Genomic DNA, 14,887 nt, shown 5'->3' with positions numbered 1-14,887 from the left:
ATCTTGCGATCGATCGTTTACGTAACAATTTAACAAAAGTAATGACAAATTTTCACAAAATGATCAAAATGATTTAAAATGGACAAACTCAGATCATTTCTATCTTTTATCATTGTTAGTAATAAAACTGAGGAGTTATCCTAATCTCAGAGATCATTTTGGCTGACAAGTCTGGTTTAACAGGGATTTCCACTCAACTGTAAGGGCCAAGGGGGGATAGCATGTTGTCCAAATTCAAAATTGTAAATTTGATTAAATTGATGGAGTGCAGGAGAACAAGGCTCCATAAGTATAAACCTTACATAAAACAACCGAAAAATAGCTAGAAGCTGAACTCTACCACTACACATCTCACTCATCATCAGCTCACCACATTCCCCCGACGACGGGTCACTCTGGCCAGCACAATATCTGTTTGTACAACCAATACAGTTTTCACGCTTCTTTCAGAAAAGAACGCGTTTTGCGCTTTAAGTTACAGACTCCGGACTTGTGGACGGCCTAATTCTTGAAGGCATTCGCATGGGTTTCTTTACTGCACCACCAAATGTACCATGTAGGGAATTCTTTGGTGTGATGGACATTTTGTTCAACGCAGAGTCAAATTCATCGAGATCATAATGCTGTTCCTCCAAGCTGTGCAAAATCGCATAATCCTTTCTGTCCACATTTTCATTCGCAACAGATTCACATTCGCAACAGATTCACCTATGTCTTCGTCACAGGAATCTTCGTCAATATCATATGTAGGATGAACCATAGACCAGAAAATGAACTTCGGCCGGATGTATCTTTAGATAAAGGAAAAACCAGTGTCAGACAAGCTTTCAAAAGAATTTTTAAGCATTGGATTCTTACAGCTAACAAAACTTTCCTTTTTGACCTTGAAAGTTCAAAGTTAATACAAACCTGTCACTTTTCTTCAGCAAGCACGGGTCAAATGGGAAGAACATATCGAGCCTTTCCCTCCCACCAAATTCCTTTGAAAGTTCTGATTCCAGAAAGTCATCGAATTCGAATTTCTCAAGTGTCATGAATAAACCAGCTGCTTTTGATTGCCTTAGAAACTCGTTTACTATGGAAGGCAGACACACCTTTCAAAATAAAAGAACAAAATTAGGCCAATGATTCGATAGTTTTAAACATAAAAGCATCCTTCTCGAATGGTATAAAAGAGAATCAAAGACCGAGGGAATAGAAGGATAAACGGTATAATTTAATGTAGCCTCTTTTTGTCAGGGTCCTTCTACAATTATATGATTGTGCCCAGAAACAGTCCTCACCTCCAGCGGGCTCAATTTATTATTCAAAACTGACTCTAAAGGCAGACGAAGAAGCCATGACTTCAGCAGAGGAACATCCATCATTGATCTCATTCGAAAGCACAGCAAATACATGATGGCCTGTTGGACCAGTAAATCGGCCATATAAGTATAAATATTTGATATAGCAAAAATTTGATATAACATTTAAGTAACTTAAGCATAGAAGCACATGAATCAAATGATGCAACTAAATCACATAGGGAAAAATTGCAGTGTGAATGTCAAAAAGTTGCACACTTAGTTCCAGAACTAGATATGGAATCTTCCCTTAGATAGTATAGAGATACGATTGAATGTCAACAAAAGTCAAAATTGGCAATTCAATATTCAATAAACCAAAAAACCAAATTTCAAACCACCGTTGTTAAATATTCTAAACTTTTCAAATAAAAAATTTCCTACACTGACTACGTATTATTAAATGTTTAGAGTCTTTAGACTACCAGTGCATAAATATTTCTTCTTCGTTTTAATTTTCTTAGTTGTAGGAGATAAAAACAAAAACATATTTCAATATGAAACACACTTGATTAAACAGCTGTTTACGCTCTTCACACGATATCTTGAAAACTAAGAAATCTGAAATATTTATCATTATAAGTCTGAGGAACTGATTCCAAATTCAAACAAAACAAACCTGACATCCAGAATAAAACACTCGATGAGCTTCCGGATTTACTTTGTCATTCTGCATTTTGACATATTTACAGCCCCAATCCACCAACCTGAAACCAGAGTAACATATGACAACGGCATTAGACAAATTCCTTCTGTCTTTCCCTTCTTATGTCTCATTATTGACTGTAATAACAGAGATTGCATGGGGCTATTGGTTTGTACACAACCTTTCCAGTGTGCTAGCAATCACAGAAACTGGCTGAAACTTCGCACGAGACAAATAACTAGCAAGATAAGAAACGGCACTCATTCTGCACAAACCCAAACCAGAAATCAGTACCATAAAGAATGTGTCAAACATCTAAAACCCGAAATTCTGATCTTCAGAATGTCCTATTTCGTGACCGTTAAACCACATAATAGCCTCCCAGGTTTTCCATCATTTCTCTTAACATGGGCAGTGATTACATGTGGGTTAACTGACACGCCTCATATATATCTAACCTATGTTGTATCATAATGGTCAGTTAATGCAAGTCCAGATATTCATTAGAAAAGTGTCAAATCCTAAAAGCTGCACCCAAAGGTACAAGAGTACAAATGTGATAGAATAGCAATTAGAGAATCACTAACAGAAATGATATAGATGATTAAAAGGATGAAATGTTTATGTCCACTTTAAGTGCTTTAAGGATCGCAAACGTAAAAGCAACTCGTGCTACGAATACAATACGCCAGTTTAAGAACTAAGAAGTAAAAACAAAGAATACCTGACCATACACAAATAATAGCAAGCATATTACCTGAGAAGTGGGGGGTCGGTACTGCAGAAAAAAGTATTTTCAAGCATCAAAGCAAATGTTACCCCACAATTTCCAGGATCTAGAGAACATGCATAGAAGATCACGAACTGCAATAAGAAAGAAGCAATTTAATAAGGGGATAAAATAAACCAGTAGATATACAACAAGGAATAAAGGGGAAAAACAAAATAATGAATTTAAAAAACAGATACGGAAACTTTGTATAAATTACCTGGGCAAACTTGGACTTGTATGCAGTCAAAACAGTCCTCTTAAATGATTCCAGCAGAGTTTCAAAGACCTAAACACACCATATACATGGGAATTAAAATGTAAAGAATGGAGACAATCATATTGAACATGCCAAGCCTCAAAATCAGAGAGTTCAAAGATACCTCGATCAAACGGCCACCAACTTCACAAGACTCAAGATGCTCAAAAGTTAACACCAACAAGCTATCTAATTTTTCGGCAAATGAATTACTTCCTGAAATCTTCATACTTAATGTTCTTGTAATCTGTATAAATAACTTGCAATCGCTGACAATGAAGGTTCAAAATAATCATAAACAATAGAAAAGAACAAAAATGGTGTGAGAACCAAAATAAACATCAATAAACTCATGGAAAACTGCACAGTAGCAACTATGCTATCATATTCTGCTTCACTTTCTTCTCTCCCCATCGTCTCTTTATCCTTGAATTTTGAACACCTCTTTCCCCCTTGCATGCCAAGTTCTAGCAACTCGTTGTCAACATTACTTAATTAATACTACAATCAAGGGTTTTTAACTCATTGTCTTAAATATACCTGGCTCCTCACAAAACAAGCTTAACTCGTAAAGAAACTCAATGCATGGGATATTAATTTAGATAGAGTAATTAAACTCAATCATACCTCACTACCATCATTCAGATCATCATCTGTAGACTAGTCTACAGCTTCTAGCTCCATGTCAAATATTCCTTTACTTGAGTCATCTTCTATGTCATCCCATCCAATCTCCACCTGTAGGAAGCCAGTTCATAATGTTTGTTACAACAAAAAGCAATTATTCCGTTCAACTATTAATATCAATTTTCAATTGAATATACATACATCCAAATCTAGCAGCAATTCCACCACGCCAGCTAGCATTGGGATCCGAACTACTTCACCAAGAGCGCCACTCTCCAAGTTTAGCATGTTCTCTACGTACATCACAACACTAAGAGTCTACAAGAGCAATATGGCATATCATGTAATTATCAATTTAGAGAACACTGGGATGTTAAGTAATGCAGACATTCAAAAGGGAAAAAGACAGAAACGTGTTCAATAATGAATCGCAGTTGGAGGGAAAAGCCATTATTACGAAGTCAAATCGATATTATACAATGCTATAAACAATGAAACATTGGCCTAAACAATCATGGCCACTTCGAAAACCATATGTCGCCTGTATACCATACGAAAGCTAACAAAGATTGCAGATGATATCTTTTTGAGTTAACAACACTATTAATAGATGGGTACGGACGTGCCATGCAGAATTAACTTACATTTATATCATGAAAACGATATTGTGGCGTTGCAGCTAAAACAATTGGCACAAGTCTCACAGGGGAGAGTGGTAGCACATCAGCAATATCATTCAGAGCTGAATGCACGCGAGATAAAACTTGGTCCTTTCTTGTAAGACCACGTGGCAGCTGGAAAATTTTAGATGGAAAGAATTGTTTTGTGAGCATTGCCAAACATTCATCAACAAACATCCCATTCGAAGAAGCCTGCGGCAATACGAAGCGAAAACAATCTAAAATTTCTGTCAACTCATTCAAGAAGCTTTGGAATTTGACAAATGTAGAAACATATAAAACCCACGTACCAACGAAACAATGAAATGAATCACTGCATCCATCACCTGAGGCCTGTACGTCCACAAGTTCATCCTAAAAATCTGAAACATTTTCGCAATTCATAATTAATAAAAAAATAAAAAATAAAAAAAAACTAAGGATTGGACACATGCAGGGAGATACAAAAACAAAAATTTATCCTTACAACTTACTGCAGAGAGAAGTAGATTGTGTAGATCATGATCTATGCAAGAAACTGCTCTAGATGGTGCCTCCAAAGTCGTCTGCCAAGAATTAAACATTAAAAAAAAAAAAAAAAAAAAAATCAAAACTTAATCAAAACCAATTCAATTGAAACCCAATTAATTGAGTATAATGTACTAAGCAAGTACCTCAGAGCAATAAACCGAAAAAAAACACTAAACTTCGATGAAACCAATTCAAATAAACCTTGATTGTAATACAACAACATACCACAAGAAAAGCCTCCTCGTCGGCGCCGTGCCCTTCTTCGTGGCTCACAACCGAAATGAGCCGTTCATAGTCCTTGTTTTCAGCCAGAGCCTAAACAATTCAAATCAAACTTGTCAAAATTAACATCCACACCAAAACAACCAAGGGCAAGCTCACTAAAACCCTAATCTGGTGTAAGAAATGCACAGTTCGGGAATCGGAATCCTTACCGATGGTGAACCTGAAGTCACTGAGCAAAGAATATCCCTGACGTGATACACGAGGTCGGAATCGGTGAAATCACCGTCCTCCGCCGTCTCATCGAAAGTCGCCTCGTTGTTCCTGAACTCGACGCCCATGGTTGTCTCGCCCTAAGCCCGCCCTACGGATCCTCCTGCAAAGAATTTCAGTGAGGATGCCCTAGGCGTCGGGGATTTCGGTTCAGCTGGGATAGCAGGCGGAGGTGGCTCGGAAAAGAGAGCGGCCAGCCGTCTTCTTTGCTGGAGCAGCTACGGCTATGGAGTCCTTGCTTCTTCAGTGTTGTGTGCGGCCACCGAGTGAGAGAGAGAGAGAGAGTTTGGAAGAATGAAATTCCCCAAAAAACCAGGGTTTCCAAGAAGCAGCGGCTTCTTTTTTGTATGTATATCTTTGTACCTAATGCCTTGGTCAGAATCCCTCTCCGTTTTAAACGCGGGAGACTCTTCCATTTGTTGGTCTTTTTCTTCCATGACACTGATACGGAAACTTAACGGTTATATTTTGTATACAAATATTTAAATTTGTAATGATTAGAAGTTTAAATTTGTAGCACTTTTTTACCAATTATATTTTAATTATTTTACTTATTGTTTAGCAGGAGCATCGATATACATTTGACTGTTAAATTTGTTTTATTTTTGTCAGAAGATAATTTTTTATTGGAATCAAAGTCTAACACTTACGTAACAAAAATATTACTCTTAGTACAAATATGTACTATCACTTATGCTATCTCTCTAATAAAGAGGAGACACAGATGTGCCCTATTTTTATTAGAGAGATGATATAAATACGACGCAACACGAAACTAATACGGATTACAAGCGTAAATCCTTGAAGAATAAAATTATAGAATCCACAGTTTGATAGAAATTGCAAAAGATAAATTTGTTTAATTGATAATTAATTGAAAGATCTTTTTCTCGTAAAAATTCATCCCGCTCTTGTCTTAACATCAAAATATGTGGTAAGTAGAGCATTACTTCTTAGATAACTGCATTAGCATCAGCAGCTAGAATGTCAAAGAGCCAAATTGGTAGTAAGTGGATCCCAGAAGAAGCTGCCTTGTCTGGAAACACAAAAGCGGCCACGGTGTGCGGTGCTTTGTTACAAGATCGTGAACAATAGCGAAACGAAATCGACTGAAACTGAGAAGCTAGCACCATTTATATCCATCACTGTGTTCTTCATTCCTCCTCAACGTAGGCACTAATAACTCAGCTCTCTCATCCTTATTCACCTCCACGTACTCCCCCCAACCCAATGCCCCAAGCAACGATCCATCCGGGGCAGCGCCATTAAACACCCACTCGTTCCGGCATTTCCATATATGCCACAACCCAAACACCACCTGCTGCATCAGTCCCGCGTCCTTCCTTTTGTTGGAGTTTTATCTTATTTTGTTTATTTTATTTTAAAAATTGTTGTAACAAAATTGTGATATACTAATATTAATTTTATGTGATTTGTTACAAGACAAGTAGCATCCGTATCGCCGAATATTTCCAACACTTTTTCTGTTGATTTCTCTTCTACAAATTCTTTCAGCAATCTTGGAAATCACCCCCCTCCACTTATATGATATCTAGTCGCAACGGACTACCAAACTAAAAACCTGAGCAAACAGACAACGAAAAAAATAAGTGATTGATGATCGTTAATCAAATGCAATGTATCAATAATAAATACATGTAAAGTAATTTAAAATATAGAGTTTTAACAAAACACTTCAAGGTACTGTTCACTTTGAACGAAAAACCACAGTTTTACCTTTCCTTAGTACTATTCACTACACCTCTATTTGTCATTTTTCATTAAAACTAAAATTTTTTTGAACTTTTCGTTAGTTTTCGTTTAAAATATGATTACATTTGAATTTCAAGCCCAAGGCAAAATTATTTGGTAAAACTTTAGTAATGCCTTTGTTAGTATTGAACCTCGTTCCACTTTGCATTCTAATTTCAGTTTTGCCCTCACTAAAGACCTATTCATGAGACGTCGCTAAATATTTACCTGAAATTACTATTCCATTTTAGGACAAAAGTGGAATTACATTTAATTTCAAAAAATAATAATAAAATAGTTATAGCCCATGGGCCACAAGAATCTATTTCCGGGCGGAAGAGGCTGGGTCCGTGACTAAAGAGTAGCGTGGGCTCGAGTGGCCCAAACTTGTCAAGAGTACCCCAAGAATCCGAAAGTTGTAGGCAAGACCCAAGTCCAATCATTTTAGCCCAAGTGAACAATTACAGTTTGGTTCATGGTTATGACTATTTAAAGTTCAAACAACTCTCAAAATAGTTATTAAAGTCACTCCAGCCTAGTACCGTTTTGGAATCCCTAAATTCTTCATAGTGTACTAGCCAACCGCGCACCCCGTCGTGGTCATTGATATGAGACAGTAGTTGTAACATGCACACCAAGTTGTTGGGGAAGATTTCCTTGCTACAAACACTTAGTACTACGGTGTAGTGATATTTTTCTTCATTTGTAAATGAGAGGTCTTAGGTTCGATTTTCGCCAAATGCGAATTTAAACCACATTATTGCTAGCTCATTGTGACGTTTAGCCCACTTTCCCACCCCTTAAAGTATATAATATGTTTGTTAGAAAAGAAAAAAAAAAAAGAACACTAAAGAAGAGTGTCAAAGCTAAGAAACTTACGTACACTATGTATTATCATAGTAACAATTTCTAAAACTTATCATAAATAATATCATAGAATTTAACATTCTCGCACAACAATACATGATTTATTTGAAATACCGTTATCGCAACATCTCAGTTCAGAAACTCAAAGTGCATATTGCATGAGGGAGAAATCATAGGGTCATGGTCAACGAGTGAAAAATGTGAAGTACACATTGGACAAGAGAAATGCAGATCATGTGATGAGTGATAGGAGATGAGTCCTCACTCCCCACACACTATGATAGTGGCAGTTACTAGAAAACCGACCCAACCGCCCATCCATCCATCCATCCATCCGCCCATCATCTATCATCCCATACATCCTCCATGAAACACCAAAAAACCATCACCATAAAAGATAGCCCCCAGAAGGCTTAGCTGGTAGGAGTAGATGCAAAAACGGTTATGCCGTGACCAGCTGCTTTGCAATGCCAGCTGGATGCTGTTGGACGATCAAATTCCAACCCACAGCCCATAAAGCAGCAACACGTGTCATGCACCACACGTGGACACCTCGGCACTGCATTTACTGCGCCTCCAACCCAATGGACCCAACCCTCTACACCTTGTGTTATTATAGATAGAAGGAAATTTTATTTTTTAAGTTGTTAATCATTTAACAAGGGAGTTATTATTAGCACTCCAAAAATTTCATTCTATACTTCAAACTTTCTATCTTAAGAAAGAAAGAAAAAATACATTTATGAGGAGTGTAGAATGAGATTGTAGAGTGTCAATAACACTTACCTTTAACAAAAACATTTTATCATTTGTTAACAACATATAATGTACCATTTCATTCAAAGTAAATTGAAAAATCTCTCCAGCTCCACAAGTTATAACCCACCAAGGACTCCCATATGACCACCCATACCACCCTCCCCCACGAAATCCAAATGAACAAAAAAAAACAGATACTTTTTTTCTTTTTCTTGCTCTATGGACCATGGTGTTTTATTTATGCATTAAAAAGCCACTTTTTTGTCAATTTATGGACCGACTTGTAATACATTTACGATTTAAATCTCTAAAGGCTGTACTTCTGATAAAATGGAATCAACTTTTTCTTCTAAAAATTATTTCCTACAATTCCAAGAGGTTGGTTCAATAGAGCAAATGTTTAGAATTCTTATTTCAAATTTGAACTCATACAGAATCATGAATACATATTTTGAAGTCATCGACCTGTTTTAACGTATTGTTTAAATATAGAGCTAGTATATTTTGTCGTCTCATGTCATACTGAAACTGTTTGAGCGGAAATAAGTCAACATGTCCTGCAATATTTTGTGTAAGATAAAAAAAGTAATCTTATAAAATGCCTTTTTAATTTAACTAGAAAGTACAAAATTAATGGGTCAAATTCACCCACGAGGGCGGCGCAGTCGTCGGAGCTTCCAATTGACGCGTATGCCGCTCGTTTCCGTCTTGTTTTGGAGAAGTTTTTAGGTGTACCGGGTACACCAAAAAAATTTGGTGTACCCTCACTCATTAGATTTTGATTTTTATTATTTTATTGAAAAATAAGTGAGGGTACAAACAGTGTTATGAGTGAGGGTACACCAAATTTTTTTGGTGTACCCGGTACACCTAAAAATTTCTCCTTGTTTTGGACAAGGTGTGGGGACTAGGGAGAGAATTGAATTAGGTGGGTCCCATGGAAACTATGTGCAATAAATGATTGCGGTTTAATTGATTCATTAAGGCCTAAACAACGGCGTTTAGCAGTTTTGCACAAAACTAATAACCCAGGTTTAATTGTTAATTCATTTATTACATGCAAGGAGGAAACTACAGTTCACATGAATAATAACGTTACACTTATCATATATTTGTATATTTTTTTTATTAAAAATATAACCCATCAACATATATGAGTCTAATCTCTATTAAAAAAATAGTACAAATGATTATACAAATATATAGTAAAAATAGTGTTTTTGTTTACACATATATATATTTGGAGTTAATTACTCTGCCCCGTTGTGATTTGGAACAAGTGGTATTGTGATTTGGAGAGTTAAGGTTTCGTCATGTCATTTAAAAATTAGCCGACATTTACAAAATGTGACACTTTTGATCCATGTCCGTTAAACTATCAACTTAACTATTATTTTATGTGACGTGACATTTATTAGACTCATTTTGCTCTTACTTGAAAACTAAATTGGTGCCACATAAAATCATCGATACCTTAAGAAATGAGTCTAATAAATGTCACAATGGTTAATTATCCCAAAATTTTCATTTTTCTTGGGCAGTGATATTCACATGTGCATTTTTATTTCTTATACACTACTTTAGTTTTTGTTAATTGATTTTCTTGATTTCATTCGATCTACAACAACAACAAAACATTTTCTCACTAAGTGGGGTCTGCTATATGAATCATAAAATGCCATTGCACTCGATTCTGTGTCACGTCTTTCATTAAATCCAAGTACTCTAAGAGCTCAATTGGATGTGCTTTTAAAATAACTGAAAATGCTTTTAGTGAAAATGTTTTTGGAACCAATCCTTAGTAAAAATGCAAGTAAATCTTGAAAAATCACTTAAAGTGTTTCCTGTAAGAAGCACATAATTATTGCTTATTGCAGAAAGCACTTAAAGTGTTTTTGGTACCCAAAAACATTTTCTCTAAAAGCCTTTTTAGCTATTTTAAAAGCACATACAAACAAGCCCTAAGTCTTTTCTTAGAGTCTATTTCACAGTATTCATAGGTCTTCATCTACTCCTTCGGCCCTGAACCTCTGTCCCGTAATCGTTTCATTTCATTCGATTGATGATATAAAATTAAAAAAGTGTATGTGAGGTAAAATGAGTATGGCGGTAGCACCACCATTTTTCCTTTCCCCTTTTATTACATCTCTTATATATAAAGGCAGAGCCCCAATTTGTGGTCACAACTTCGACAAAAAACATTAGGATAAAATTGCCCCTCAACCAAAAAAAAAATCCAAAAGCAACTCAATATAATATATCAAATAATGCAAGGGTAATTTGATAAATATATCAAATAATGAAAGGGTAATTTGATAATTTGGTCATCATAAAATATAATATAATATAAGTGGCAAAAGAGAAAAGAATAAAAAAAATGGAAGGATGAGTGAAAGTTTATGGTGCCCACGTGAAGGGGAAATAAAAATATAATAAAAAATAATGAATATTGTGTTCAAAACATTTGTAGTGGTGCGTAGTGCCGGTGATAAATTAGTAAAGTTCATTTTATAAAAAAAAAAATTAGTACCTTACAATATGCTAACAATAATGTGATTCAATCAATTGTTTATTAAATATAATTTTTTTTATAAAAAATTTCTTTCGCACACGGATAATAATGTGATTAAATTAATTATTAAATGTTTTTTTTTAGGGGTGATCTTAGCTTCACAATAGGCTAGCAATAATATAATTCAATCAATTGTTTATTAAATATTATTTATTATTCACTTACTTTAAATATTCGACTTTCTTTTTGTCAATTTATGCATATAAATATATTTAAAATGTGTAAGTCACATGTAACATACCGTCATTTAAAAAATGTGTTATGCACACGAGCGCGTAGATGATGGCTAGTATAAAGTTAAAATAAATAAAAATTCAGCCCCAAAAGATTGAGAGAGAGAAAGAAGAGAGTGCGCATGGAAATAGCTGGATTTGTGAGAGGACGACGCAAGAGTGTCTTGATTTCTTGCGTCCAAATTCCATAACGACCCCCACCTCTCTACTCTCCACAACCACCACTCTCCTCCTCCACTCACACTTTCACACCCAAAAATCAAAATTTGATTTTGTTTTTGTCTGCAGCGGAGGAAAATGGAAACGACGGCGTTTGAGTCAGTGGACCAAGTGGTGCAAGAGATCATGAGAATTCACAGATCTTTGCCGCCGAGGCCGGCCGTCGATGAGGTGGAAGCGGCGGTGACGCTGGTTCGGAATGTGGAGATGGCGGAGCAGGCCAGGCTCGACGCCATTGCCAGGCAGACCAAGAGCTTGCAAGTTCCGGAGGAGCTATTCATGGTGCTGCAGGAGATGCAGAGGAATTTGGTCTACTTCAACGGCAAGGAGGAGATGCGGGAGGCCCATAAGTTGCTCGATCTCGAGAACCTACATAATCTATTCGACGATTTGATTCAGAGAGCCTCCACTTGCGTCTCCTCTCCCAATTCCACTTCTTCCTCTTCGGCGGCGGCGGTGAATTTGAGTTCGAAGTCGAATTCCGTTTCTGGGGTTCTTCCTCACAGGCCCTCTCCTTCTTCTTCTGGTTCTGCTGCTGCGTATGTGTTCAACACTGACAGGGGAGGTGTTGCTAAAACTGCTTCAGCCAGAGTCAGCAGAGATGACAGTTTCGTGGTCAGCAAGCCCAAGAAAGCATTCTACTTGGATGGAATTGGGGCTGGACCTGCTGTTTCTGCAACTCCCCAGATAGTGGATTCGTCTCTGAGGTCGGTTTCCGCTCTCAATTCAACCGGAGGAGGTGGAGTTGGAGGTGGGTTTTCGATACACTATAAATTTATCGTATTTTTTATTGATTTATAGGTTTGAATCGTTTATTGATTTATTGGTTTGAATTGTTTCTCGGGCTCTTTGCGTTATTGGGTAATGTGGGTTTCGTTTGTTTGATTGATCGTTTGTGTGTTGGGTTCTATAGGTCAAGAGGGTGAAAAATTGAGTCTAATAAAGTTGGCGAGTTTAATTGAAGTGTTCGCAAATAAAGGCACTAAGGATGTTAATCTTCGGAACAAGTTGATGGATCAAATCGAATGGCTGCCTGACTCGATAGGAAAGCTTTCTAGATTGGTCTCCCTTGATTTGTCCGAAAACCGGATTCTGGTCCTCCCAACCACCATTGGAGGTCTTTCCTCCTTGACCAAATTGGATTTGCACTCAAACAGGATTGCTCAGCTGCCCGACACTATCGGAGATCTTCTTAGCCTTGTCTCACTAGACCTTAGAGCAAACGACTTGACTGCTCTGCCGGCTACCTTTGGCCGATTGGTGCTTCTTGAAGAGCTCGATTTGAGCTCAAACAGGCTCGCTGTGCTTCCTGACACAATTGGGTCCCTTGCTAGCCTCAAGACATTGAATGTTGAGACCAATGATATTGACGAAATTCCTCATACTATTGGTCATTGTACCTCACTCAAAGAGCTGCGTGCAGATTATAACCGGCTTAAAGCACTTCCTGAAGCTGTGGGAAAGATTGAGAGCTTGGAGGTTTTGTCCGTGCGTTACAATAACATCAAACAGTTGCCCACAACCGTGTCGTCTCTATTGAGTCTGAGGGAGCTGGATGTGAGTTTCAATGAGCTTGAGTCTGTGCCTGAGAACTTGTGTTTTGCCACCTCACTTGTTAAGATGAACATTGGAAACAATTTTGCTGATCTGCGATCCCTGCCAAGGTCTATTGGGAACCTCGAGATGCTTGAAGAGTTGGATATCAGCAACAACCAGATACGGGTTCTCCCAGACTCTTTCAGGATGCTCACTCGACTACGTGTTCTACGTGTTGAAGAAAACCCTCTTGAAGTCCCACCAAGACACATAGCTGAAAAGGGGGCGCAAGTAAGTTTCTTCTGTTGTTTTGACTTCTTTATCCAATAGGTTTGTAACTTCTATCTCAAGGTTAACTGTGCTCCCATGATGCATCTTAGGCTGTTGTTCAATACATGGCTGAGCTGGTCGTAAAAAGAGATGTTAAAGCACAACCTGTTAAGCAGAAAAAGACTTGGGCTCAAATCTGCTGCTTCTCGAGGTCAAACAAAAGGAAGCGCAATGGTGAAGATTATGTAAAAGCCTGATTAATCACTGAATCCCTGACAAGAGATGTGAAATTTTCCATCGAGTAAGTTACCAAAACAATATCTTGGCGAATTTACTTATGAGCCGGAAAAGTAGAATTCATGCATTTTACCTCCACATTTATGTAACGAGTACTACTAGGGATGATTTGATTAGGTTTTCTGTCACATTTTTGTGCCACTCACATACCTTTCTTATTTCTTTCAAACAGGAATACCAGCTGTTAGCAGGCTAGATGAGAAAAGAGACTACGAATCAACATCAACTAAGATGGTGGGTTTCCAAATCGTTCCATTGACTCTTCAATACCAAAATTGTATATCTGTTTTTTATTTGTTTTTGTTACAATTTTATCTTTTGATCCATCTGTATTTCTGTTATCTTTGAGTCAAAATGAGGTGTACAATTCAGCCGGCATATAGGAGAAACGAAAAAACTTTTACTCTGTAAATCACCTCCAATCCGTTGTTCATGATGTCTCCGTATGTGTATCCTTTCTACCACTTGTAATTGAATTTGTTTCCACTCAAATAGAATCTAGCATCTTATGTTTACTCCATTGTTGCTGATTTAGTAAAAATATTCAGATTCTGACTTTCGACGTGATCTGGGTACCGAAAGTCTTGATCTTATCTGTAGGATGGAGGATCTTGACCCAAATCCGGATAGATGCCTGATTGTTGCTTAATACTTAATAGCTTGTTGACTTTGCTCCCAATTGCTCTCCACAGATTATATCTGAGCAGAAGACTCTTCTTTATGATTGCAACTCAGATTACATCTGACTTTGCTCCCAATAGCTTGTTGGTTATTTTCAAAACTTACTGTAGTGTATTGCATACTGTTGAGAGTCGCATGGTTAGAAAATCTTGAGATTTTAGAGTAATTATGAGATCAGCAACTCCCTTAACCTTCCAGTCATCAGATCTGCAACTTCCTTAACCTTCCGGTCAGCCCCTTCCATGGTCGACTTTGGGGAGACCTGTATTTTTTTTTTTTCTTTCTAGAAATTGTTTGGTGTGGCAGTCAACGCCTTACGGTTATAGTTATGAGAAGAGTGGACGACTTGACACGTGCTATAACAAGAGTGAT

General features: G+C 37.2%; 1 protein-coding gene and 1 pseudogene across 2 annotated transcripts; one reads left to right on the top strand and one right to left on the bottom strand.

Moving 5' to 3' along the window:
* Positions 1-224: 224 nt before the first annotated feature.
* Positions 225-5,745, bottom strand: LOC137716251 (uncharacterized; annotated as a pseudogene). The gene is made up of 15 exons (XR_015956170.1): positions 5,269-5,745; positions 5,060-5,149; positions 4,798-4,869; positions 4,615-4,686; positions 4,289-4,516; positions 3,846-3,962; positions 3,645-3,755; positions 3,142-3,264; positions 2,979-3,047; positions 2,747-2,853; positions 2,171-2,254; positions 1,963-2,050; positions 1,284-1,403; positions 910-1,094; positions 225-791 (listed from the first exon to the last, which is right to left on the bottom strand). The product of XR_015956170.1 is annotated as an uncharacterized LOC137716251 (transcript).
* Positions 5,746-11,557: 5,812 nt separating this feature from the next.
* Positions 11,558-14,349, top strand: LOC137746844 (plant intracellular Ras-group-related LRR protein 4). Its single transcript, XM_068486856.2, has 4 exons — positions 11,558-12,482; positions 12,645-13,558; positions 13,648-13,838; positions 14,007-14,349. The coding sequence occupies exons 1-3, from the start codon at positions 11,810-11,812 to the stop codon at positions 13,792-13,794; spliced, it is 1,734 nt and encodes a 577-aa protein (XP_068342957.1). The 5' UTR covers positions 11,558-11,809; the 3' UTR covers positions 13,795-13,838; positions 14,007-14,349.
* The last annotated feature ends 538 nt before the right edge of the window (positions 14,350-14,887 follow it).

Source organism: Pyrus communis, chromosome 15 (assembly GCF_041283825.1).
Source record: "Pyrus communis isolate YQ-2024b chromosome 15, ASM4128382v1, whole genome shotgun sequence".
Taxonomy (NCBI): Eukaryota; Viridiplantae; Streptophyta; class Magnoliopsida; order Rosales; family Rosaceae; genus Pyrus; species Pyrus communis.
Note: the sequence above shows the minus strand (reverse complement) of the source record. Positions and strands in the feature narration are given on the sequence as shown.

Excerpts from the sequence above, each read along its gene's own strand:
- LOC137746844 (XM_068486856.2), top strand. The coding sequence starts at position 11,810 with ATGGAAACGACGGCGTTTGAGTCAGTGGACCAAGTGGTGCAAGAGATC. Across the intron at positions 12,483-12,644 it reads CGGAGGAGGTGGAGTTGGAG|GTCAAGAGGGTGAAAAATTG; the intron begins GTGGGTTTTCGA and ends TGGGTTCTATAG. Across the intron at positions 13,559-13,647 it reads TAGCTGAAAAGGGGGCGCAA|GCTGTTGTTCAATACATGGC; the intron begins GTAAGTTTCTTC and ends GATGCATCTTAG.